We start from the raw sequence: 27,785 nt of genomic DNA, 5'->3' as shown, positions 1-27,785 counted from the left end.
TTGCTGGGGCGGCGGCGGCGGCGGTTGCGGCTGTCGCGGAGCGCGGGCGGTGCGCGGCTCTGCCCGGGCTCGCAGGGCGGATAGAGCGGGGCCGGCGCGGCGGAGCGGGGCCGCCATGGGCTCCCAGGTGCTGCAGATCCTGCGCCAGGGCGTGTGGGCGGCGCTGAGCGGCGGCTGGTACCAGGACCCGCACCAGGGCGCGGGGGTCAACGCGCTGCATCTCTACCTGTGGCTCTTCCTGCTCGGCTTCCCTTTCACCCTGTACATGGTGAGTGCAGCCCCGGCCTGTGCCGGGGGTCGGCCGGGCCTTGCGGGGCCCGGAGCTGGGGGGGGGGAGGCCGGGAGGGGCCGCCGCGCGTGCGCCCCCTGCCCGCGGCGCGGCCCCGGGAACGGCCCCGGGCCCCTCCGGCCGGGCCCCTCCGCCGCTGGGAGCGCCCCGGCAGCCGCGATCGGGGCTGCGGCGTTTCGGGAGCACCGACCCGTTACTGGGGAATCTCTGGGTGGGCGCTATCGGGGCGCAGCGGGGCTGTAGGCGCTGGCACTTTGCCTTCGTTTTTCTGCTTACTTTCCTTCAAAACTGGAAATATCTCTGGCAGCTTCCGTTGCCGATCTCCTGCTAGGTAAATAAAAAGCAGTTTCTACAGAAGCGGTYAGATTTATCCAGGGTTTCTGGCAGCAGTATCATTTTCTGACTTTCGAGTCTGGTGGAGGATGTGGCTCTGTAACCTAGAAGCTTTATTTGGATGTAGTGTGGTTTGCTGGCTGGCAGTGTATCTGGATTGTGTRTTATCGACAAGAAGTTAGTCTGGCTTTTTTTGTTTATGTCCAGATTTTAATGTGCTTGCTTTGTGAGAATTCCTGTCCTAYATATCTTTGTAACTGACACTTCAATAAAAGCTGTTAAAATACTAACCTTTAAACCTAGAAACTTGACATTTGGACTTGGGAGCAAATAGAGGAGAGGTGTGATTAGTTACAAGAAAAGGGGGCGGTTTCCTGTTGACCAGTAGTTTTTTTTTCCCCAGTGTGTGTTTAACTTATGAAATGCTAATAGTTGATGTTGGATTTTTCAGTGGAAAAGTGTGATCATAATAGGTGTATTTTGACCAGATTTGTGCATATGACGTAGAACATAATTTGCAAGATTGCCAGATCCGGGTGCTGTGACAACCTAAAGTAGATGCTACTTTGTGAAAATTTAGTTACTGAATGAAATGTTGGAAATAAAATCGTATGCAAGTGTGGAACTTGAGAGCTCTGAGGTCAGGCATTTGCTTTGTTCAATTTGTAAGTTTGCGGTATGAGACATTTCATACTAAGAAACAGCTAATGTGGAAAAGGAGGTTACAGCTCTGTATGCTTAGTTTTTTAATTCATATTACAGTGTCTTGGAAAAGGCAGCTCTAAGGCTTTTTGTTTGAAGACTTCTAGGATGCTGGCAGGAAAGCTACAGGCTGAGACAAATCGCTTTTAAAACTGAAGTGAGAACAACTAGATAGAACTTTAACTAAGCAGATACTTTGTATGAGAACTATGAATTTGTATCTATTCAAAGTTCTGCAAAATATGGGAAGAGGAGACACCTTTTTGGTTTCAAATACAGCTTTAGATTTATTTTTTAAATTAAAGTACTGCTCTTCTGTTTTTACAGAAAAATCTATTTAATTAGTATTGCCTTGCTGAGGGAGCTTGCCACACCTTAATGAACAGCTGCGTGCACAGGAGACTTTTGAAAGTGGACTGATCTATACTGAACATAGGTCTTCTGACAAATAGTAAATCTGGGCTAGCATTTGAGTCTCCGGCTGTTCTTAAATAAGTAGATAAGCTTCAGTTACCCGTACAATGGGGTAAATTTCAGTGYTGCTTAAACACTTTTTCCTGCACAAAGGGAAAAGTCAGGCAACATCAAGCTGCTTTGGGTTTTGTTGAGGTCAGAGTAATTCTCTTGCTTCATAGCTCTGGACAAGTTAAAGATGCAACAAGTGCCAACTTCCCTGAGAATAAGTAGGGAGATTAGTCACAAGTTAAAGGAGATTGAATCATATTTGGCTGTWTTCCCTGTTTCCACCCTCTGCAGTTTAAGTGTTGTCTAGACATAAACTAAACAGGCAGAGCTGTGTTGGTCATCTTAGCTCTTTAGCATCTCTTAAGCTCTTTTTCAGAATAAAGAGCAGTAAGTGTTGCATTGCTGCAGGACATACATAAATAAGCAGAACTTGCTTAAAAAGTCTTAGGTAATCCTAATCTGAATTCTGAGCATGGCTCACTGGTGTGTAGGAGGGAGTTTCTAAGCTAGCTTCAAGTGACTTGTTGCTGGCAGACAACCCTATGTGTTTAAAAAATCAAGGTATATAGAAAGACTAAGAYTGCTGACAGGTTTTACATTGCTTATACAACTTCCTCGTGTAAATACAAGATCGTAGCATTGCTTTTATGCATTGGATCAGCAGTAACTGTAGTTATTTCTAAGTTGTTTTGTAGCAACAAAGACAAAAGTATCCCCTAAGAACTTTGCTTGTAGCTGACTCTCAAGGCTGAATGAGTTTAACAGTAAGCGAATCCCTTTTTCTTCCCCAGTGTTATTTAACCCCAACAGGAATAGAACACTTCGGGATAGGGGAATTTAGAGGCACTTATTGCTTAAAGACTTGGTTTAGAGCACCCAATATGATTAGCTTTCTGTGCGTTAGTTCTGTTGATCTGGTATTTTCAGAATGGAATCTGGTAATGGTTGTGGTCAGCAAGTAATGCCATAAATCTGTGTGTTTCATTGTATGTGTATGCTAGTGCTGTTAGGGTTGATAGACATAATGTGTGGTGCAAACCTACTAAAAAATTAGCATTAGAATTCAATAACCAACATTTCTTCTGTTGTCCYTCATCTGCCTTCTGAGCTTAAGCATGTGCAAGAGTTGTACCCTATATGAAGACGACAGCTGAATACACAAATGTACCTATTATACCAGTCTGGTTACTTTTTCTTGAGTATTTTTTTCACTTAAACGTGCTTGTTGGAAGTGTGGCAAAAATAAGTGTAGATAATGAAGGAACTGGAGTCTCGAGTAAGAAATGCCTGCTTTATGGAAGTTGCTTGAATCTGTCTTCTTGGATTTGTGGCTTGGCAGTACACATACAAAAATTCTGCTTTCTAGACTAGTTAAATCTATCCTGTTTGCATATTTGTATTCAGTAACAGACTCAGCTAGGCTTGTGCCTCTCTGTTGTAAGAGCTGATCCATGCTTTTACTCTAMTGCAAAATTTAAATTGGGAGAAGAAAATGTGCTTTCTATATGGGGAAACTGTCCAATCACTTTGTAAAATCTAGTGGTAGAGTTGAAAAAATACCCTGAATGCACAGGCCAATGTTATGCATCAGTGTTTCAGGGGGGATGGGAAAGAGAGGAGGCTGCCAAAGCACTTCCCCTAGTCGGAATGCTGTTTCAGCCCCACCACGTGCGCATGAGGGGGTGAAGTCTTGGCTCTGGCACTTGTGGAATTTTGCCAGTGACTGAAGAGGAGCCAGGACTGTACCTTGCTTGGGGTGATGGGCTCATATGTACCTACAGAACTTGTCTGTCAAAGTCAAGCACGTTTAGACAACAGTTCACTTAATTTCCTGACTTGTGTACATAGTTACAGAAGTAGGTCATATAAATGTACCTTCATGTGGAAATTTTTTCCACTGAAGTTTCTGAAATATGTCATGTTTCTTAAACTAAGGTTTTAAATAATTGAAATTCAATCTGTGATAACAATCCCTGGTATGCCATATTGTTCTAAGGCACTTCTAGTTTCTTGGCTACTCAAGTTGCAGTTGTATGGTTTGAGGTTTCAGTTAAAAACTAGATAACTTGTAACTAAACACTATTKCAGATAACATCAGTTCTTAAGGCTCTGATTGTCCATAAAMAAAAATTGGGGGTAAAACGATATCTGGTATTTCCTGATCTTTCCTCTTTTCTACTAAGAATRTTTCTGTAAAATACCAGGCTGAAAATGCTTGGTTTTTTATGTCTTTTTACAAGACTTGGCACATCTCAATGACTCTTACTTCTTAGTGAATGTTTAGTTGATATCACRTTTATGTATGGATTTGCAAAATCCATATTTGGTTTCAAAAACTTTGCTGTGAGTGTTTCCAACAGGTAATAGCTATGCATTTCTGTTTTGGAAATAGCTTGGAATTTTCATTGCATTTGTGGGGTCTAGCTAAAGGTAGGTATTTAGGTAAACAGCTTAGGTAGGATCCATATAGTGTTTGTTTGTTCATAAGGATGTTTTACAGCCTGTGATCAGTGAAGTTTCCTTTGGTTCTTGGCACATGTGTGCTCGAAACATTCCGTGGAGATACAGTGACCTTTTGTAGTTTGAATAGGAGTATTTTAGTGTTGTAACTAGTGGTAGGAGCTTCCTTKTCTGTTTCGTCCAGTGGAATCCAAGCTTAAACCTTTTTCTACCTGCTCTTTTAGAAAAAGTCTCTTGTGATACAAGTGAGTTAACAGCCAGGAGGTTTCAGAAGAGATAGTCCTCCTTAACTGTGCCTTCCCACATCTTACCTCTGTCTATATGTATAGCTTGGGTTTGGTAAGTTGCCTTGAAAGATTTAAATTTGGAAAGTAACTCTTGTGGTCAAAAATCAGTGTCCTTCCTCCTGCCACCCATGTTTGACAGTACTACTTAACTTCCCTTTAAGATCTAGGGAAATAATTTCAGGTAGGAGTTTATCTAATACTTGGGTTTGTTCAGTTATWAGATGACTGAAGTTTTCAACAGAGTATAATTAAAAGCACACAGTTTTTATATGGTTCTGTGTAGCTCTTTCTATTGTACAAGAGCTTCAGTTGTGATGACTCCTGTGGACTGTATGTTTTCTTTTGGYGCTAATGCAAGTGACCGGGAATGTGCAGGAAAAAGGAGTGTTCTCTGAAATACTGTAGCAGCCGTGGACTTGTGGCCAGCTGGTGTCTACTAACAAGCGCTAAAATGAGGGTTTTAGTGTGCTGTGCTCAATAAAAATGCTTTAGTATTTGGAGTTATTTTGATGTTATTGAGATATAAACTAATGGGAAATTTGTATGTCTTAGATTTGTATTCCAGTCTTGAAGGTGGTATCACGTAGGATGCTGGTGTCTCTCCTCAAATGTGGTAAAATGGTAATTTCATTTTACCTTGCTTTAGTTTGTGGAGAGGGGAGCCCAAATGGATGTTGAGTGCTTCTAAGTTTGGCTGAAAGAAACAGAGAAGGTGCAAGTGGTTTAGCTTARGCTACAGTAAGTCTCTTGTGGTTGTACTCCAGACAAATTGCTGGTACCATGGGTGGCAGTGCTGTACTGCAGCATGGTACTTGATGTCAAGTATGATCATATGGCAGCCTAGCTAAAATGCCTTCTATTCCAAGAGTATATGCCCTATTCTGAGATGACCAGCTACTAATGAATATGAAGAAGAAAATGGACTCAGTTACCTTGGCTTWTTTAAAAAAAAATTCTGCAATCCTGTGAAAACAGGATGTGAGGGAAAATTTTGAATTCTTTATTAGGTGTGCTGCAAGTCACATGAGGTGTTTTGCTTTTTTTCTAGCACTTGTTCTTAAAGCTTTCTTTTGAAAAACCAGATGTTTTTAGATCTTACAAGATAAACTGGATATACTGTGACCTCACTGCTGATGGTGGAARGCAAAAATTAAAGAGCTCTTTAGACAGAAAAGTATAGGCATGTCTTTTGTGGAGTAACTGTAGCTTTTGTTGTCTAGTGTTAGTCTGACTCTTCTGGTAATGGCTTCTGAAGACTAGGTATTGTAAAGGAGAGGAAAGTTGAAGTTGTGTGTGTGATGGGGGAGGAACAGGAAGCTCATGCATTTTGCGAAAGTTGACGGGCTGCCCCTTGCCTGTAGGGAACTGACTGTGAAGTTTGTGGAAGTAGAAACACTGCATTTCTTGAGGAAACCATTCTAGCATGGCTTCAGGGCTTCTAGGGATGCCGTGTTGTTTGCGTATTGATGCTGTTTTTAAGTAGCTTGGTTTCCTCATGTTCATCCTTAGATGGTGCTTGGTAAATGAATCTTTCTATTCATCATTATGTTGTCCAGCTCAGTATGAAAAATGAAACTTAGGAAACTTCAGCTTAGTTTGCCTGCACTACTTCAAATATTATATTCAATGTTGACTTAACTTGTTTTGGAGGAAAAGGTAGGTGTCAGACTTGACTTGTTTTGGAGGAATACCATGCTAGGTTATGAAGAGTCATCATGGTGATCAAAGTTCCAGGGACATCTTCAAGAGTCAGAAGGGGGAAATGAGTAAAGAAAAAAGAAAAGGAGGCCTCTCTTTTCAGCATATACAATCAGGTCGAGTAATTTAAAATTGTTTGGCTRACAATGGTGGTTAGGTTATGCTACTTAAAATCATTTTTAAGATTCAGGGGAATAATTTTAGGTAGGATGTTGCATTATGTTGTGTAATGTCATGTTACTGTTGTCAGACAGTCAATTTTAAATTACTTGAACTGTCTGTATGTGCTGATTAGAGAGGCATTGCTGTCTTCTCTGATGATTTTGTGGTTTTGACTCTGTGAGATGTTCTTGGGACTTTTTTATCAACTATGACTCTTCCCATGGTCTCTGTAGGGAGGTAAAAAAATGAACTGGAATTTTCCTTCAGGCATGATGTCTAAAAAGACAGTTTGTTTTTTCTACTCATCTACTACGTTAATGTTCAAGTTGGATATCAGMTGTTTAATTCTGATTGTCATGTGTTTGTCTGTATTTTTATATTTTGGAGGTATAGCTCAACCTATACKGTGATGGGTTAAAGGGTAGAATGGTGCAGTGAAATACTTCCGAACCTCAACTTTAGTGGCTTTTGTAAGSGAAATGATCTGTTTGTGGATGAATACTGAGACTTACTATGTTATTTTGTTTAGTCAGTGCCTAGGGAAATGGCAAATTTAAAAAATATGAGTAAAACGTGTTTTAGAAGGATTAAAGCATTGAAGTGAAATCTGAAATTTAACCAGTACTTTGAACACTTCTCCTAAATGGCTGTCAGGCTGTACTTCATCAATACCTATTGTTGAAGTGATTGATCTGTAAAAGCCTGATTTAGCTCTGAAAAATTTGCATGACAGCTCTTAACTCTGTATAAAATTTTAAATGTTGAATTCAGGGCAGAAGGGTTTTTTAATGTGACTTCTGACCACCTTTCATGCAGATGAAAAATTTTCTTCAGAACATGTGTTAGCTACCTTTCCATGGGCATATGATGATCTGGCACAAATCTTTGCTGCCTGTGGCTTTGTAGGTTATTGTGTTCTRCTGTGCAGTCTGTGAGTCACATGTGTAAGCAGCGTCTTTATGTATGCAAGTAGGAAGCAGTTTGGCTTTTGTGATTGATGAGTGTCTTGCCATGCAGTAGCTGTTGGAAGCTGACAAGTCAAGTCAAAACATTGATGTTTGGCATCTAAGCAGGTTTTCTCCCATCCAGCCATGCTGTCAAACTTGTGTGAAGTTTATCCAGAATGGACTTGGTGCTGTGTACTAGTCCTGAAATAATATCTCATCCCATGCTTGGTTGATTTTTCATGTTGCTTAAAATCTTCGCATCTTTTCTTACTCATAGCAATTAATCAAAAATWTTGGGTGTCACACATGCTAGCTCTAAGTTTCCTAAGTTTCCATTGCAAAAGCATGGAAAAAGAATGAGGGTTGAACTTAGTTCTCGAACTTCAGTGAGAAGTCTATTAAGCACGAGTCTATTAAGCATGTTGCTATGGTGTTTGGTATCTTGTAGTCCAACTGTTTCTATTTTCTGATTGTTAGACATTCAACATTTTTCACACAAAGGCTTACTGTAGGTGGTGTAACTTTCAATATGATCAATATTTTCTCCATGAAACAAACTGTTAAAATCTAGATAGAGTGTTTTTATGGATATTTGACCTTGTGTTCACTAACTTTTTAATCTTCTTTTTTTAAAGGCTCTTCCTTCTTCCATGATGATAGTAGCTGTCTACTGCCCAGTGATAGCAGCTCTCTTTATTGTTTTGAAGATGGTGAATTACCGTTTGCACAGGGCACTGGATGAGGGAGAAATTGTGGAGAGGAATGCCAGTGAGCATATGGACAGAGGTGCAAAAACAGAACAAAGCAATGTTTCAGCCAAGAGGAAAGACAGCAATGGGCCCAGGTAAGTTGTCTGCTGATGTTTGCGTACTGCTTCAAATGATGAACAGTCCTGTCTTCATCAGCTTTGTAACCAGAATGGGTGATTGAGATTAAACACTGAGGAGTATAGACACAGACCTTTGTAGTTCTGAAAGACTGCTTTAAGTCTGGTCTTGAAAAGTACACTTATTTATGCATTAAGTTTGAAATGATGGATTCACATTAATTTCCTAGTTTTCTTCTCCAGAGGAGTTCAAGAGCGATATTGAACACACTGGAAGCTCTGAAAGAATAGCGTGGAAAATGTGAGCCGATTAGGTCACTAAATACTTAATGAACATAATTAGTACAAGTAATCTTATTTCAGGGGAAGATGTAGTATTAAAAATCTAGCTGTCAATGACCACATATTACATGCTAATTTTTTTATCTGGAGTAGTGTCCGGTTTTCAATTTTACTGTTGCAAAACCAGGAGTCAGATACAATGCTTGACTCGAGTAATAGTCTTTTTGTAGGAGAGTACTGTCCTGTGAATTTGGCAAGTCTGGAATTGCTCTGCTCAGTAATGAAGATAATGATTCCGAAGTTCTGTCAATAGGAGGTGATTCCTTTCCAGAGATCTCCGCTGTAGCCAGCTTACAAAATGCCAGAGGTTTTCTTCCTCTGACCAGACTATTTGGAGAAAGAAGAGCAAAAGATGACTCATCAGCAAGGCCAGCTTAACCAGTCTGATCAGACTGTGGATGTGTTGCAAGCTCTATTATCAAAGCCTCTGCCTTCCTTTAGATAATTAACACCATCTTAAAAGTTAAACTGTATGAAATATATCAACCTTGAATTGTTAGCTTTTAAAGATGACCTTTCTCTTGTCTCTGTRTTTCCGGTACTAGGAGCCATGAGTAGTTTTTAAAGTGAGGTGATTTGTATGCTATCCTGACTCTTAAGAGGTTGTGTGTTTCTTACTAAGGAAATGTAGTTGAAAGAAGCCTCTTGAGTATGTTTATTGGGATGCTTTTAAAGAAAGAAAGTGTTAAACTGCTGTTCTTCAAAATGCTAAGCCTAGAAGTAAAAGGACTTTCCTGTGTATGTATGGGGTAGCTTCTCATGAGATGGGTCCTAGGTTCTTCTGTGTCTTCTCTCAGCACACGTATTTTTCACAAAAACAGTGTCTTAGATTCCTCTAAAGTTGATATGTGGTAACTTCCTGTATCAATCTTTTATAAACCTGACCCTTTTACCATGATGTGTTTGGCAACTGAAGCTGCTGATTTTAATTCTGACTCTGTTTAGATTACCCTATACCTYATTAAAACTGTAATGAGGTCTTTTGGCAGATCGTTTCCCTATTTGTATTTTAATGCTTACTCTGCTTAATAAAATTCATACAAGTGAACTAGTGGTCTATTCTTTTTCAATACAGCCTTGGTAGTGCATGTTTTAGSTGTGACCTTTAGATGTTTTGTCTCTGAGTGGTTTTTAGTGGGGCTTTTTTTTTGTTTGTTTGGTGTTTTTACCATGTAGTTTTTGCTTCCAAAACAGTGGCCCAAACTTGGCAAGGGAGTTTCTACTAGTGTTGTGAATTACTTCTGGATGTTTCAGTTCTGTTTTGGCTAGGGAGCAGTTGACATGGGACAAGATGCTACATTATAAGCATTGTGAGCTCAGAAGTAGAGGTTAGTTTGATGCTGTGTGTCCTGCTTGCCAACTAAAGTTTCATTAACTTTTATATGATCCTTGTTCCCACTTTCAGGTCTCTTAACTAGAACTGGGAACAAGGTCAATGCAGAAATTACGGAGTTACTTTTTGGTAAGTGGGATGTACAGTATATACTAATCTTTGCCTGGAAGCTTACAGGAACTCTGGGGTAACATTCAAACCAGTAGATGGGATGGAGAATGAGGAGTGTTTAATATTGAGCTGTAACCTTCTTAGTAAGTTAAATTGGAACACTAATAAAACCCCAAACCTGTCTGGGAAGAGAATGTGTATGTAGGGTTTTCTTCTTCTTAAACGCTACCCCTCTACTATTAGGTGGATGTAGGGGAGATCTGAACAGAAATAACATCTTAGATATTTGCTAAATTAAAATACTCGTTTGGATAGCTCAGGCTACAGCATGCATTACCAAATAAATATGCATATAGTATAGTTAGCAAAGCTATCCTAGAGTTTTCACCCTGCCACACATASCCTCCTGTATATGACATTGGATGCAAATCAGTATATTTGCAGGATTAAGCAATAGTCATGGTTGGGATTCTGTTTACCTTCTAAGAACTGCTGTTCTCGTCTTCTGAAGGCGTTTATCCTCAAAGTGGTGCTTTCAGGTATCTAATGATTTACGTGCTGTTGTTTGTAGGCTTTCTCGAACTCCTCATTTGTCTTCAGTTAACATTGGTTTGTAGATGGGGGTTTTTTATCTTTCTGTGAAACCTTGGCATGTTTAAGGAGGGAACAACTTACTGTTCATTTAGAAATGCTTCATTTATTTTTTTGCTGTCCTCTTTCTACAGTTGGAATTCTCTAGTTAATATTTTTGAAAAAAGCTAGTCTTAATTTAGAGATAGGAATGTGAGTTGCTGTTTTCATGTTTCAGGTGTTAGTATAGTAATGTTTCTGTGAAGTTTCATRAAAGCAGGTAGAGGGAATGGAGGCTTCTGGTCCCGTAGAAATGTAGAGGAAGCAGTGCAAACATAATCTTTGGTCTGTCAGTGGACCCACATAAGTAATTTGAAACATTTTGGATATATGAATATGGCCTCTTGTTGGTGACTATGATGGTCCAAAGTATCATAAGGTGTTCATCTCGTGACACTGCTGTTCCTGATCTGCATCAGCATGGGGGAGCTGTAATAATGGTGCTAYGTAAATTTCATATGTGCTTCTACAAAGTAAAGCTAGTAGCTGGAGAATGTTGCATCTTTGATATTTTTACAGTATACTTAAACAAATATGAGCAAGACAAAATTAAAAAAGGTGTTCTCTAGAACTCTTGCCCTGCCTTTGCTGTTTATTCTCCTTGCAGTTTTCTGTGGCTGGCAGACTTGTTCATGAGTTTGAGTTGGTTTTTATTTTTAACAAACCATCATTAGTGACTCAAGCTTGAAAGAAAATTTTTCTTAATACTTGAAGCTGTTGTAATCTAGCATTTGCAATGTATACAGTGGTTCTTCTGTATTTTGAGAGCAGCTTCCTGACTGGTTGCCCTATTTTAGTTGGAAATTAAGGACAGAAGATGATGTTCAAAGGRAAACAATAAACTCTTCCTCTGCTTTGTCCAGAAACCAAAATAACTTACTCCAAATTACTCTTGGAAGTTCTGGTCCAAATGTCAAGTTTCTTTAGTCGATCAGCCTAAGTCAGATTTTAAACTTCTGAATTCATATTGACTTACGGCCTCTTCAGGTTTTTGGTTAGTCTCTGACATGCTAATGTAATATACGTGCAGATAGTAATTTAAGTCAAGAGTTACTAATAATTAGAAATAGTAGTTTGAATTTGCTTTGTCATCTTTGAGTACCTCTTTCACAGCAGTCTCCGTTGCTGGCCATAATTTTTTCGTTCTTCACTGCAGTTATTTTGTTTGCAAGCTGTAAAGTGTAACACTTGCCTTAACGAGTGAAGACAGAAAACTGTATGAAACAGATTGTAGAATTTCATATCAGAAAGGCCTGGCCACAGCAGTAGCATCAAGTAGCTCCTGAAGAGCTCTGAATGTTGCTGAAGTCCAGATGCTTAGGAATACAGTGATTAATCAAAAAAATCTTATTTCCTGCTTGTTCCTGCAAACTGTATTTATTGGTGATTGTTACTATCTGGTGTTCATCCATTGGTTTGTGTGTGCTATCACAGAATATAGAAGCTGTGAGTAGAGTGGCAGTGATGGATTGTGTTGTTGCTTATGCTGATATCTGCTGGTTCAGTTTCAGACAAAATTTCTTCCTTCTTCTACCATGGCTAACTACCCAGTTCTATGCCTGAAAGCTTATTTTTTCTACTTCATAGGATGTACTTTATCACATGCAGTGTTTCTCAATTAATTATTCAAACAGAAAAGGAATTTCATCTTTTTGAGGATAGCATTCTTTGTTTTATCWTCAGTTGGCATTGTAATGGATGCTGAACTTAAACATTGTGAGAACTTTTCTGTTTAGTCTTTAATTTCATGTTATGTCCTTATGTATTCTTAAAATACATACAGAAGGAAATCTTTGACTGAAACTGGTATTGTATTTTTTTTGTTTTCCTTTTCCTTCCTGGCATAATTGATAATGCCAGGTCAGAGTGGGCTCTGTAAACAGTTGTCACCAAGAGTATGCCTGTCTTATTGCTGAGCTGTACCAAAATGGTGGCTTTTCACTTCTTGTTTTAATTTGTTGGAGTTGGACCACAGTTGTTCTGCTAACTAATGGCTGTTTGTCTTTGAAGTTAACCTAATTTTACTGAAGGAATATATTCCTAAATTCAGACTGTTGTTTTTTTGGTCATCTCTTTGATGTAGGAAAAATCATGTACTTCTTATATTATCTAGAGTGATTCCCAAGGTTGTGCCTTTAYACTTCTCTAAGATAGCAGCATGAAATGCCATGCTGCAGAATTAATCATATCTCAGGTCCTCTAGTGTACAGACAATTTGTTTACAATATCCTTGATTGGTGTCAATATATTACAGAAATTATTAGAATCCTAGAATATGCTTAGATGGAAGAGACCTATCAGGATCATCGATTTAAATTCCTGGCCCTGTGCAGGACACTATTAAATGTTGGTCTTATTGCATGAGACTTTCTTGCAAGACCAATTGTCTGTTAAGTAAGTCCTGCAATGCTTCTGTCCATTTCTGTCCCTTCTTCGGGAGGGTTTCATCTTTAGTGTCTTAGGTCCAGCTGGAAGAGAGTTTTGCTTGTGTACTTTCTTTAGCAAAATGCTGGACTTTGATTGTTGGGAAGCAGTGAGGGTCAGTGTCAAATTACTCCGCAGTTATTCTSTTTGGAAGTCTCCTGGATCAAGGTGCCTGCTATGAAGAGAACTATAATGGGGTAGGAAAAAGTGCCTCTACTGCTTCCTCTTTGCAATTAACAGTCAGTGCTAGRTTGGATCCTTGTGTTGTACTCCTCAAGTTACTTCACACGCCATTGTCCTAATGGATGGATCCAACTTGCTTTTGTTTCATAAAATATCTGCCTTTGACAAGCTGAATTCTGTTGATTTAATGATGTCTCTCTAGAAGATGTTTTCGARCCAATAGTTATTAATCCTGAAAGGCTGAAATCACTGGGATGGAATGATACATGTTGTACCTGAAAAAATTTCTTGGTAGGGCCTTTAAAGTATATGAAGGGAAGTTATTCTTGGGCAGCAAGATGTGGTTTACATCCCTGGAAGGGGTACCATGGCCCTGTATGTCTCTGCCTCTCCAAAAACCTTTAAATGTGGCTTTCTTTATGAGYCATCCTTGCTTTTGTTCCCTGATTAAGTCTAAGGAAAAGACCAGGAGTCCTTTCCATGCTCTGGGTTCTATGTAGTAAATTTTCTATTGGTGGATTTCTGGATATTATAGTTGTACRGATGATCCAAAAGTTACATGTGTGCATATATAGAAGGGAAAGTTTAATATGTCAGCATTTCRGAATGCCTTAAAGAAACAGTTTGTGTTGGCTGGTGACAGTGGATTTAAGCAGCAGTTTCTATGACGGTATATAGAGTGCTCAGACTGAGCTTCCTGTATCAAACGGGCAGTATTCATGCAGGRTATTGGGATATACTTGAGCCCCTGATTTCTGAAAAGGGAAGATTTGTTTTGAATCTGCACTCAGCATTGGCAAACTTCTGTTGAACTGGTGGGCTAATGTGGGTTGGATTTTTTTTTTATTTCTCTCAGTGACCCTGGTGGAGGGATTGAAATGTCAGAGTTCATACGAGAAGCAACTCCCCCTGTTGGCTGTAGTTCACGCAATTCTTATGCTGGGATAGATCCAAACAACCAGGTAAGAATTAAAATTGTAGTTGTTGATTTATTATTGCTGGCTTTGCAATCTGTAGATAACCTTTTCCTATTGTTTTATGGTTTTTTTGGTAATTTTTATTAGATTAAACAGTTTACCTTTCTGTATGTAACTGCTTTGTTAGGAAGATAGTGCATTCTCCCAGCAGCATATCTGTCTCATGCTATCGTGTACTTAAATTAGAAATGCCTAGATTTTGTAAGAGAATTTCCTGTCCCATCAGAAAGTATTCCCTTTTTCTCAGTTAGCTTTCTTCTGATTTAATAAATCAAAATGGCTCAGCGTACGGTGAGCTGAGTACTAAGAACCCACTGTGGTGGGATTCCCGTGTCCCTTCGGGTTTCCGTGAACCATTAGATAGCTGTATCTTCATCCTTATGTTCTGACTTTGTCATCCTCCCTTACTTATGTTTGTTCTGCCATTTAAAGCTTAACTGGCAAATTTAAACRCTGTATTTGTGGAAGCTTCTGTTAAGTTATCTTAGAATGCATTCACTGCTGATTAGCTCTTGCAATTGTAAATGGCATTCTGAAGGTAATTATTCCTGACAGTTCAGATTTTGCAGTCAAAAATGTTAGTTTGTTAAAGTATAAGGAATGATAAACTGCTAGAAATGAAAAGACYAAAACTGTTTAATTTTTGGATGTCCTTTGCAAAATCTTCACTTTCTTGATTCTTTAGCAGGTTTGGGAAGAAAGCAATAAGTAGGGACTCTTGTCAGATGGAAGTGCTGAAGAACATGGCTTTATTACATTTTAATGTAACTTCATTATGCTCTAGTTGCCTGTAATTTCACTGGGGAAGTTGTTCTGTTTCCATGTTATGCCTACTAGGTTTATGTGTTCAAATTCCATAGATGGATGTGCTGTTTCTTCTGTTTGGCTTATGATATTTAGGTAGTTGTGGCTAGCTTTTTATCAGCCCTTCATTGGGACAGGTAGATTGACTGGCCAGGCTGTATACAGTTATGTTGACAATGAGCAATGCAGCATCGTGGTAAAGGCACAGAACCTGTTTTCAAATGACATGGAAATCTTTGGTGTGGTATTACACTATCATGTTCTTCTAATTTGCTCTCTGAGCAAGCTGTAGATAATGAAGTACAGTGGTATGCTAATGTTGGTGTTCTACCTGAATAATGCTCAGTTATGCAGCATAGATATTCTTAAGAGATTTTCCTTACTTCAAGAGAGAAGGCATTTGCTGGTGCTGCAAGAAATAGGAAGTGATGGTCCATGTAGGAAGAGAGAAAAATTATGCTCAGACTACATCTTTGGTCTTTGGAAAAATCGGTTCCAAACGTGCTTATAACAGTTTTAATATTAAAGCATGTGAAGAAGTTCAAGCTACAGTGGAAGAAAGTACAGTGTTTGAAAAGTGTTTGTCCTAATAAAATTAATATTCAGTGGTCCCCTGTGATTGATTGTGTAGCATCAAAAGGGAAGGTGAACAGTAAGCATTTGAGTTCTGTTCAGTTTTTTGTGTGAAATTGCTTTCCTGTGATGATGCATTTGTATTCAGCATGACAGCATTCAGCAAAGCATATTAGTGAGGGGAAAAAATGTTGAAACMTGACAAAAAGAGTAGCTAAAAGTATGTGTGACAATGTAGTGAAGAAAATGTATTAAACTCTTAGCTGCTTCTTCACATTACATATAATGAAGCCATTGTTTTTCTGTGGTATGGCTGAACAAAATCAGCACACATCTTCAGGTTACCTGAAATTGCTGTGCTTACAGAAGAAAATTATTAGAATTATGCTCTTTTCCCTAGAGTAACTTGAACTAGAAATTTTTGGAAAACAGCATCCCAGTAAGTGTATCTCTATCAAGTCAAATGGCCATCATTTTTATATATTATAGGTTCAGATTTTGCCTTTGAGTGCTCTTCCTCTATCTTATTTCTAAGTGGTTTAATTACCTGACATATGCATTTCTGTATGCTATTTACAGCTGAGAGATTATATTGAAAGTATCATTGAGGGAAAGACTAAATGCTCTTTAGCATCTCTTCAAAGTAATCTGTGGATTAGAGGATATATGTAGAAAGGTGGATTGCAAACCTAAATGGTGAAATTTTTTGTATCAGCAGATACCGTGTCTGCTGGTCTGCCATTAAATGTGAAACTAACTGGAAAAATACGTATCTTTTCACACGGGACCAGTTTTTGATTTTAGCTTGGTGTTTACTGTATTTAACAAATGAGTTTTGTACTAAGGTTGTTTTCTTTAAGCATTTTAGACAACCAGGATCACTGCATTAAATGTTCAGCTTTACAACAGCAGTCATTAGTGTAGCACTACACTAGGACTTTGTTGCCAAATTAAGTAAGGAGAATTCCTAGATTGGAAACTTTTTAAAATCCACCTAGTAAAGTCTCCAAGAGAATTGTCTTTTGAATGGAATAGTGCTGTGATGTAGTTGGATGCTTAATTATATGCCTTGTCATCTCTTTTTGCGGTGGAAACATATTGAGTCAGAAAGCATTTTACAGCGCTGTGCTGCTGGATGCTTTTCTACCTTTAAAAAGCTCCCCTAGATGTATAGGCAGATGCATGCATTGCGGTAAAAGGAAGGAACAGTTGTTTATTTCCTGAACGTGTACAGCTTTTTACATAATTCCCTGTTTCTAGGTTGGATCTGGGTTATCTCGTCTGGGAACAGCAGCAACCATCAAAGGTGAGCATATTAGCTACTTAAATTACCCTGCAGAAGCACTTCAAGTAGCTATTGTTTACTGCGTTTTTTCCAAATACTGGCTACCTTATTCATCTTGGTTTTTTGGGGGGGGTTTTTGGGGGGATTTTTTTTGTGTTTGTTTTTTTTTGTTTGTTTGTTTTTTTTGTTTTGTTTTGTTGTTTTTTTTGTTTTGTTTTGTTTTTTTTTTTTTGTTGTTGTTGTTGTTTTTTGTTTTGAGCAAAATACAGCATTTACTAGTTGGGCAAAATCTTCCTTGGACCTGTAAATTATGGGACTAAAACATGAGCAGAGAGTGTTCTGGGGCCTTTGTTCTGTTTCCCATGTAATGACAGGTTTTCCCTTTGCTTATGAAATGCAGAGCTATAGGGTTGGTTGGGGTATACTTTTCCATATTATTTTGAGTTCAGTGCTACCAATTAGCCCTATGATATTGTATATCAATGACTTAATTATTTCTGGTTTCTTGGCATCTAGCTAAAGCATTTTCCAGCCCTTGTGAATTCCTCTAAGATGAAAAGATAACAATTTTGTATATTATGAATAATGTATTGTAAACTTATGCAGCCAATAATTAGGCAAAAGAAAATTGAATGTGAGTTTTTGTCACCTTCTTGGTTTTCCCCCCCTTGCCTTTCTGACCATTACAAGTATTTTCTGAGTCTGCACCTCTTTGTGTTTTTATGGGCAATCATGCAAAAAGAAATACTCGAATAGATACACTTTTAAGGGAAAAAAAACCCCTTTATTGTGATGGAGTTCTGTGGAAGATAAAAGTATTGTCTACTCTGTTTCTTCTATCTAAAAGAAATCTCGTGTTACTTGTAATTATTATTACTTACCTATAAATTAAGAAATAAAAGCAACAGTTTTTCATGACAYGTGAGAATGTATATGTATGTGTTAATACTTTGAGCACTAGTACTCTTATTTCTTAAAATTCACAGGTGATACTGACACTGCCAAGACATCTGATGATATCAGTTTGAGTCTTGGCCTGAGTTCTAGCCTATGTAAAGAAGGGAGTGAAGAGCAAGGTAAAATTTCTTCTTCTCCATATTTAAACATGGTATTTTGTTACCAAAGACCCTTTGGTTAATATGCTAAATAAATTCATGCAGTTTGTTGATACCCTTTCTTAGAGTCTATTTTGAAGTTCTATGTTTCTTTTCTAAATTACTCAAGCTTCTGGAAAGCATAATTTGAATGCTCATAACTTTATTCCTTGACTGTGTGTTTTTCATTCTGACATGTTCCAGCAGGTAATAAATATTTACTGTCAACTTACTGCTGAGAGATAGCTAGCTTACATGTCATCAGACAGTATCTGTTAGACTACGTATGGCTTGGGATCAATGGACTTCATTGTAGACTAATTTGCTTTGCTTATGAGTACAGACAAAGGCAAATGTGGCAGGCTTTTCTATAAAGTAGATAACCCCATACTGAGCTGTATGTTCCTAGAGCTATAGATGGCTTCCAATATGCAAGTTATTAGAGCTTGCTGATTTTTTTTTTTTAATTTTTTTTTCCTAGTTTGTAAGGAAACTGCTGGCTTGTGTTCTGAAATAAAACTGGAGCATTTTTCATTTAGTTCCATTGCCAGGAAAAGATCTTAGACTAAAACAGAACATAAAACCAAAGGGAAATCTTTTGTTTGCTGATTTTTCAAGTACCTGGTGATTAGGAGGAAGTTAATTCTGGGAATATCACCTTTAATTTTTGCCAGTTTAATTGTTAATGGGTGATTAGAGCCATTAGATGGATGATTCAGTCATTACTGTGTAATTCACTGCAGAAAGTATGTTTGAAATAGAGAATCACAGGTGGTGATGCTGTTGTAATAGGGTTGCAGGTGGTGATGCTGTTGCAGCAGGGTTCTTCTGCTTTCAGCTGRGGGCTGTAACTGGGAAGTCTCTTCAGTTGCATGTGTTCAAATACACTGTACAGAAATTCTGCAACTGTAGAAACTTAAGTTGACCTACAGTTCTGTTTTTGTGACAGTACCAAAAGGGAGTATTGCTTGGCTTTCATTACTGCCTGCAGGTGAAAACTTTTTCAGGGGACTGTTTGTGATGGGTAACAGGAACAATTATTCTAATCAAGAGCTAACAGTATATCCTCTTGATTTGCTTTRACAGCAAAAACCACCCTCTTTTTTAGAGTAAAACTCAGCGGCTTTGTAGGGAGTTTCATTATAGTACTGTGACAGTGACTGCATCCTTGCTAACTGTGATCTTACTTGGTATTTTGTAGGAAAGGTGATTCTTGTTGGGTTTCTGGGTTCTGAGTCTAGAGTTAATGAGGTTTACTCCATTTTCATTAATAATTTTAAAGTTTGTTTGCTGCATGTAGGAACCAAAGCAAAAGACAGGGTAATCTTTTATAATTAAAAAACTTTGGGATATGTTAAAGCATTGTCTGAGATTCATAAGCAATAGAGRAGGTTGGGGGCTTGTTATAATTGTGTTGTCTTATTAGCTGCTAAAGGTATGCTGGTTCTGATGGTTTCTTTTTTTTTTATTAAAAGAAGTCTGTTTGCTCAGATGTTATAGAATATTTTTAAATGGTAACATGATGCATTCGTAGTACTTGCAATTGGATCTGTCAATTTACTTTGATATAAACAAGCATTTTTAAAGCAGGTTGTATTACTTATGTGAGCATTCTASATGAATATTTTTAAATATGTATTTAAACAGATTTGGCAACTGATCGGAAGCTTTTTCGTCTGGTGTCGAACGAGTCGTTTGTCTCCATCCAACCATCATTGTCCTCTGGACACGATTTGCCAAGGGACAACAGTGACAAAGTGTGCCTCTCGAACAATCAGCTTGTGGACCAGTCTAAAAACAGTGCATGTGACACAGAAGTAGCTTCGCTTGTAACTCTGCATTCTCACTCCTATAGGAAGGATCACAGACCACGAGGTGTACCAAGGACTTCTAGCTCTGCTGTTGCTTTTCCGGATGCTTCACTAAATGACTTCCCCCTCTATCAGCAAAAACGAGGGCTAGATCCTGTCAGTGAGTTAGAAGCTTCCAAGCCCCCTTCTGCATCCCGAGAGTCTTTGGGTGAGAACTCTTGCATTTCAGGAGTTTTTCAGTTAGATGACATTCTGAAAAGTAGCAGCCCTCAACCATTGACTAAGAGTGGGAAGAGCAAATCCTTGAAAGCAGACAAAAGTATGGACAGTCTGAGAAGCCTGAGTACTCGAAGCAGTGGTTCAACAGAAAGCTATTGCAGTGGGACTGATCGTGACACCAACAGCACCATCAGTAGCTATAAAAGTGAACACACTAGCTCAACGCATATAGAAAGTGTATTGTCAGAGCACGAGGAGGAGTCTCCTAGAGAAGACAAAAAGGATGGTAAGAAAAAAGACTGTGGTGTCGACTCAGAGGATGACASTAGTTCCACTACTGACAAAAGGACTAGTAGCGAAAGGACTGCTGTGGAAGTGAGCATTCTGGGTGGTGTTCAAGAGGTAAAAGGTTCTAGTGCACCTGATGAGATGCACAGCCAGAAAGGTCTTGGTGCCTCTGCTTCAGAAGAGGCCAATAAGAACCCACATGCCAATGAATTGACTACACAAGCTGACAGGCCGCATGGGAAGGCTGCTGAACAAAGAGATGAGCAGAGTGAAAAACTAGCTGTGTTAGTAGATTCAAGAGCTTCTAAAGAAAATAGTGGAAAACAAAAAGAAGGAGATGTCCGACCAAAATCTTCTAGTTTAATACATCGAACAGCCTCTACCCATAAGTCCAGCCGGAGAAGGACAGGAAAAAAGCGGGCTAGTAGTTTTGATTCAAGTCGGCACAGGGAATATGTTTCCTTCCGAGGTGTATCTGGTACTAAACCTCACAGTGCTGTGTTTTGTCACGATGAGGACTCCAGTGATCAAAGTGACTTGAGCAGGACATCAAGCATGCAGTCAGCTCACCAGTTCAGCAGTGATAGCTCTTCCAGCACCACCTCCCATTCATGCCAGTCTCCTGAGGGAAAGTACAGTGCTTTAAAGACCAAATACGTTTCTAAAGAACGTGGGGTTACAGACTCTGAAAACGCTCACAAAACCCACGTAAGCTCTGAAGGAATTAGCAAAAAAAGATCTACACGACGGACTTCTAGCACAAACAGTGCCAAGAATCGTGCCAGAGTGCTAAGCCTGGACAGTGGTACTGTAGCTTGTTTAAATGACCCAAATAGTTTAATGGCACCAGGTAATATAAAACAGTTAACCACTTCAAAATCTGATTTGGAAGCCAAAGAAGGAGAGGTGCTAGATGAGCTATCTCTGTTGGGAAGGGCTTCACACTTAGAGTCAGTCACTCGTTCTAGGAATAGCTTACCAAGCCAGGCTACATTTCCTGAAGGGGAAGAGCAAGAATCAGCAAGTGGAGGTAAGTAAATGACCTACCCAAAGTACCTTGTCATATTTTGTTAATAAGTGTTATATGTATGATTTCAGTTAAAACTACACTTAGGCATCCTCCTGTTTCTTCACTGTTGCCCAGTTAAACTGAAAAAGCATTTCCTTCATAATCTCTTGAAAGATGTGCAGAAATGGGTGTTGAATTGAAAAAACTTTCACAAAAGCTATAGGTAGAGGTGTTAGGGGTTTGTTRTCTGTAGTCTTTGTGAATTAGAGCTGTATCTTGAAACTATTTGTGATCAAATCAAATCTTCGCCATTGTACTGAATAACACATGCTACTGCAGCCTCTCTGGCGTGGCTTGAGGTGGTATCAAAAAGTAAAACCAATCCCAAACCCTTACCATGCTGCCTTTAATTGTGGATTCTTACGGTGGTCTAGTTACTAAGCTGAATTCTGCTAGGGATTTTATTTTTGCCTTGCCACTGCTGGCTAGACAGTTTTGTTTACTTCGGCTTTTGGGGTTTTTTTTCTTTTCATTATGTGAACAATAATCTTCCAGTGCTGGAGAGTTATTAAGGGTAGTTTCCTCTTACTTGGCCAAGCTATTGTTTTGCTTGGTGTAATGTGAATAATAGGCTTACCTGTAATAGCTGTTATTAATACAGATTAGTAGTGGCATTTAAAACAAAATTTGGACCTCTTAATAATTTTTTTGTTTATCACTTGTTATAATGTTTGGTTTCTTTTCTTGCTTAACTATATGGACTGCCTTACRTACCATGGTACAAAAAGTCTTCCAGTTAAGCATCTTGAAAATATGTTTTSAGAGCAATATTAGATTACTAATTACCTAAGTCTGACTTCTGGAATTGTCAGAGGCCAGTACCTACCAGGTAATCTGTGTCTCTACAACTAGGCACACAAACCTTTCACAAAATTGTATTTTAGACCAAGACAAGTATTTTTAACCAACTGTAGCAAATTTAACTGGTCTTATTACATAATCTGCCTAAACAAAATATAATGACTCTTTAATCTTAAAAAGAGAAGTTTCCAGCTCTCAGTGAGATCAGATGTGTGGCCAATAGTGGGGTTTTCTTTTGTTTTCGTTTAGGGCTTTTTGTGGAATTATTTTGTGGTGTGTCCCCCAATATGAATACAGGAGCTATAAAGATCAGTGCAGTTAATTTCTGGGGAAGAAAAAAGTGTGCCACACTGAAGTTCAGCTGTGTATTGATTGCTGATCAAATTTGACTRGTTTACCATTATTTCAGACCCATTTATATGCCTTCACTTTACTGATATATGCGTATTTGGTTTTTTTAAACTTTCTTTCTGTTATTCCTAGTAACAGATTTCTGCAGTAGCTTTAATAAAGGAGTTAAGGTTGCTCTTATAGTACTAGCTGTACAATCTAAACACTGAATACACAATCTTCTGAAGGCCTTGTTGAAGTGAAGCTCTTCTTTATGTCTACTGAGAGTAATTTGACTAATAAAGGGTGTCCTTTATGTATTTACCATTTTGACTCTATGCYTTCCTAGACACAAAATTTGATTTCATTTTGTTTTGTTATTACTGCTTAAAGCTGTTAAGATTCTCTTTATGTGCAAAAGAGGATTAAGATACCTTACCTTTCAGAAGATGTCAGACTTTATATGTTCTTACTACTTGTCAGTAGTCTGAAAGAATTAATGCATGACAGATGCTGTATATTGTGAAATATTTTGATTGTTCTTTTGAAGAGTGAAACGGTGGGGAAGACAAACCTTAACACATTTCAATGCAATCTCAAAGATACAAATCTGTAGCAGCTTTAGCAGGAAAGGCTTGCTGTCATTCTTGCTGGCATAGTCAATTTCCTGTTTAAAATTTTGCATGATGGTAATTTTGAAATTGTTATTATTTTTGATAAGTGGCAAGTACCCAGGTAGTACTTCTCTATGAGTTGCAGGCTGTCTTTAAGAAGCAATCTGGAATCAAGTTCTACAGATTTGTTGACATTACATGGTTAATAGCACTTGTATGTTGTGTTTCTTGCKACCCAGTGGAAAGAAAGTATTTCCTTTATGATTGTAAGAAATGAATGTCATTCTGCCTTTTTGTTTTGAAAGTAGAACAAAATTATGACTTACGTTGCTTTAACACTCCTTAAATATTTATGCAGTCTTGTCTACCACCAAGGCAGTAATTACATTGCATTTATCTGTTCATGATCAATCTGACTAGTTCTTTCATACTGTCCTTCTTTACTGGTTTTTCTTTTGTGTGTCTTTTCCCCCCCAAATGTATAGCTTATATTACAAGTTTTGTAACATCTGTGTCTTTAATTGTGGCTTTCTTCTTCAGGCTTACCCATGACTAATAGCARTGAGAGAAAATGTTTTAACCCTTAGTAATCTAAGTTACTTTATAACCAGTATTTCTTACTACTGAGGTGTCTTCACCTTTTGGGAGGTTTTTTAAAGACATGCATCTGTAGTATAAATACATATTGTGTGTATATATGTATAGCATTTTTTGAGAAAATTTAGGAATTATTTACTAGCTGCAGGTGAATTACTGAATAAATTTGGTTTGACTTTTCGTAAGATCAGGGGATATTCATTGGATGGCATTTTTAGAAGTAGTCTGATCCAATCTCCTGCTGAAAGGATTATTTTATGATTTTATATAAATATTTTTACATATGTGATTGCTTATGATAACTTTCTGAAACAAAAAATTAACAGATRCACACTGGTTTACTAAAAGACTGATATAAATACCACCTCCTCTTTTCTAGTCAGCAGCTTTCAGTTCYGGTTTTTCAAACAGTACTTAAATCAGGAATTATAACTTCATTTTATCTTTCAGTCTTTAGGGACTAAACTAAAAAATACATTATTGTTTGTGTAACTGTTAAAATGTATTTTGTAATGTATGGCCTTTACTAATCTTCCACTAAGCAGGGTGCTAAACAAACTTGTACATATTTCACTTCCTCAGATTTAACTTAGTTTCATTTCTGTATTATTATGCCAGGAAGTGGCAAATGACTCACTTGCTGAGAAATAGTATGTGCATTTGAATAGAAATTGCCATTCATTAAAATGCAGAGAAGCAGCATCTGAAAATTCCGAAATGAAGTGTATGTGGTTGGATGTATAACAAAAAAAAAAAAGATGTCTTACAGTAGGTATCCTTGTTTAACTATTCAGACACTGAAAGTAGCCAGTGAATTGATGAGTCATGGGTTAGTTAAAACTGCTCAGATGTCTAGTGATATTTTGGAAATACCCCCTTTCCTGTGTCCTGTGCCTGGTTTCTGTCAGATGTGTGCTGTTTCTGGATTGCTGTTTGTAAAGATTTAAAGAACCACCATAATGCTATATATTACACAGTGATGTTCTGTAAAACTTGAGCTGGCCTGAAAAGTCAAATATTCTCTCCGGTTCTATATTGACTGTAAAATATGCACTCTTTAAGTTGCTATTCTGTTTTACAGCTTGCTGTAATTTAAGGTTTATTTAGTTCAAATCCGTGAGGTATATACCCATTTGTAAATAAAACTGCATGTAGTGTGATGCATTTTTCCTTCTGTACATTGCATAGCAATATTGAAGTAAAAGCTCATACTGTTTTCTGTGTATTGAGGTCTGCAGTACCTCTCTCAAGGCAGGCAAAACAGGACTTTGTGAATTTGGATTAGTTTTGGGTTKCATATGACACATGGAAACCTGTTCATCTCTTCAGTCTGTGTGTATTTGTATGTATATGCTTAGTGTGTCTGCCTGCAATTATTATGGTTCAGTTCTCTGTTATTCAGCCARTGGTCTCATCAGCTGTTGGCAATATATTACTTTTTTCCTACTATGCCAATGTTGCTCATGGTCTATATTGTTTCTCAATTTGCCTGTGTTGTAGAGCTGTTCCATGCTTCTGAAGGCTTTAGTTTTTGCTACGTTTTCCTGCAGGTAGAATTAATCCAATTACAGAAGGTAGGGCTTCTGATCTTGTTTTCTGTGCACCTGCCAGTTCGTGCTCAAACTACTAAACTAAACAGTTCTGCATGAGAAATTTGAGTTTCAAAATGGTAGAAACTGAAACGTGTAAAGTTCCTGTGATTGGGCTGCATGTATGTTGGCTATCTCTGTTCATGTGTTCAGCAGGAMCCCTGCTGTAACTGGACCCAGGTAAGCAGATCAGCAGTAGAAATGGCTCTCTTCTATAATTGGAACCAAAAATTTATTCCATTACTTGATTTTTTAATTTTTTAGCAGTGTTGTAATATATGTGGCATTTGGTTCAAGCATGACCAAGATTTTAACATTAGTCCTTCCCAATAGCTGACTTGGAAAGCATTGTACTGTACTGTTGCAGCTTTTGTGTGTGAAGGTTGAGTTTTACAGAATTCTCTCTGATGTTGGATGTCTTGTCAACTCAGTACAGGTCAGATTATTACCTTTTAAACACTGAAAGGTGTAAGCAGTGTTAGGAATGATGTATGAGACTGCTGTGGAATTTCTGCTGTTTTGGAACTTAGCAATGAAATAACACTTGGAATGAGTCTTTCATTATTAATTGTTAATCACTTCCTAGTAAAGCAGAATCTTAGTACAATTTGTGCGGACTTGATCCTGTGTTTTGTCCCCTTTCTGGTATTTATGGATAATACAGAAGCTTTCATTAGATGACTTTTGCTTGATTTGGGAAGAGTAGTCCCATTTTATTGACATGTGTTTTTCATGTATTTGCTAAATATTCACCTCTAACAAGAGTTGAATAGGAATTTTTTGATACTAGATAAACATGAAACTGTATGTTCATGCTGCTTTGTAGATATACCTGGGTTTATTGGTATGCATATAGCCAAGAAAGTTGTAAAAACTGTTAAGAACTGTGATGGAATTGTTCACATTGATGCAAAATGTAGCTGAAACTCAGATGAAACTCCAGCATGTATCAAAGTTGACCATGAATTAATGTTTGGTGTTTTAGTTAAGGCCATGTAATGCAAACATAACTTTCTATGTATGATACACTGCCATAAGTATGCCACATATGCTGGAAATGCTGTGTTCTAAAGATGTACAGCATCTTTTCCTTAAGGTAAATAAATCTAAATACAACGTCAGAATTACATTTACTAAAAATTAATGTCAATTATGAATGTTTGTCTGCTACATGGGCGTAATACTAGCTGTTGATCCCAAATCCGAGGATATAGGATCTGCAATAGGCAGGGGATCAGATGAGATTTAGCCTTAGTTCTGTGACCTGAAGTCCGTCAACATTATATTCAAGAGGTCTATGTGAGTAGCCTAATGTTTTTAAAAGTGGAATAATTCAAGTGGGAGGTAMAGTAAAGTAGAATAACTAAGACTCCTAGTTTTATCTTTGGTATCCATATAAAAATTTTACCGTCAAGCTGGTCTGTAAAAATGTTTGGTTCAGAATTCAAACCAGATGCTTTTATTGTCCTGCTTGTTCCCTCGTGGATAGTGTTTTGCTTTTCAAATTGTTGTAGTGACTGTTTTGACATAATTGTAAATATTTCTCCAAGTTTCAGACTTGGTTTTTTTTTTAATAGAAATGCAACCACAATGTTGATGTCTCAAGCTTTAATTTCCTTCCTAAATTGTGTGTTGTTTTCTTCTGCTGTGTTTTCTAGYAGAAGTTTATAACTTGGAGATATTYGTCTGTTTGTCATCATTTTTCCTTTGCTGCCCACATCTTCATTCAGTAATAGTGATTAATGACATTTTTCATTAAATACCCACAGTAAGTTATAGTACTCTAAACCAATATTTTGATTTTTCATCAGAAGTATAAGAAATCCCTTCAACTGGAAGTTTTACAAAGTGTCATAATAATATGGTGATTGACCTGCTTAGTGAGTATATGGACCGAACAGACTCCTTTCTACTTCATTATTTTACACACACAGTTTTTAGTTTAGTGTTAGGGCTTATGAAAATAAACTGTAGATGCCTGAACCATAAGGAGAGTGCTAGTGTTAACCCATAAATGCATGTGAAGTACATAGTTTCTCAGGTTTTGAGCACAAATGAGGTATATATGCTCAGTACAGAAGAACAACATTTCAGCTGTTTGGTTTGACAAATTATGTTCTGTTCTAAAAGACATTTCATTGCTTATCTGAGTCCACAAGCTGTAAACGATTCATTCCAGCTCTTGCTGAGAATATGTTGGCTTCATGATTAGTGATGGAAAATGATCACAATTTCCCATTTGATAGGGTGAGAAGTGGCATGTTTAAGCATTGCTCTGATTGGTTCCATGCGCACCTTTAACCATGCTTAACCTGACTAATGTTCAAAACCATCTAGGCTTTAAGTGATGGGCAGGAGGGTGGTGTTTTGTTGCCTTTTTTTTTTTTTTCAAAACCATCTAGGCTTTAAGTGATGGGCAGGAGGGTGGTGTTTTGTTGCCTTTTTTTTTTTTTTGGTGGTTTTTTTTTTTTTTTTTTTTTTTTTTTTTTTTGTTTTTTTTTTTTTTTTTTGGGAGTCATGACCTCATGGCTCTTTCCTGGGT

At 37.9% G+C, this 27,785-nt stretch overlaps 1 protein-coding gene across 8 annotated transcripts in view; it reads left to right on the top strand.

Annotated features, from left to right (window-relative positions):
* Positions 1–6: 6 nt before the first annotated feature.
* PCNX1 (pecanex 1) overlaps positions 7–27,785 on the top strand; it is an 89,971-nt gene continuing 62,192 nt past the window's right edge. For 6 of the 8 annotated variants that reach the window (XM_057366819.1, XM_057366775.1, XM_057366800.1 and 3 more), the window contains exons 1-6: positions 7–268; positions 7,979–8,187; positions 14,049–14,154; positions 16,807–16,852; positions 17,818–17,907; positions 19,573–21,273. In XM_057366819.1, coding sequence (XP_057222802.1) covers positions 116–268; positions 7,979–8,187; positions 14,049–14,154; positions 16,807–16,852; positions 17,818–17,907; positions 19,573–21,273 — 2,305 coding nt within the window. In that variant the 5' untranslated portion in view covers positions 7–115. Of the gene's footprint in view, positions 269–7,978; positions 8,188–9,916; positions 9,974–14,048; positions 14,155–16,806; positions 16,853–17,817; positions 17,908–19,572; positions 21,274–27,785 lie in introns of those variants that run through there. The other 2 variants (XM_057366810.1, XM_057366826.1) reach the window with 2 other exon arrangements.

This window comes from Malurus melanocephalus, unplaced genomic scaffold (genome assembly GCF_030028575.1).
Source record: "Malurus melanocephalus ecotype Western Australia unplaced genomic scaffold, MMel_1.1 scaffold_2, whole genome shotgun sequence".
Classification (NCBI taxonomy): Eukaryota; Metazoa; Chordata; class Aves; order Passeriformes; family Maluridae; genus Malurus; species Malurus melanocephalus.
This window is presented reverse-complemented; position numbering and strand designations above follow the sequence as displayed.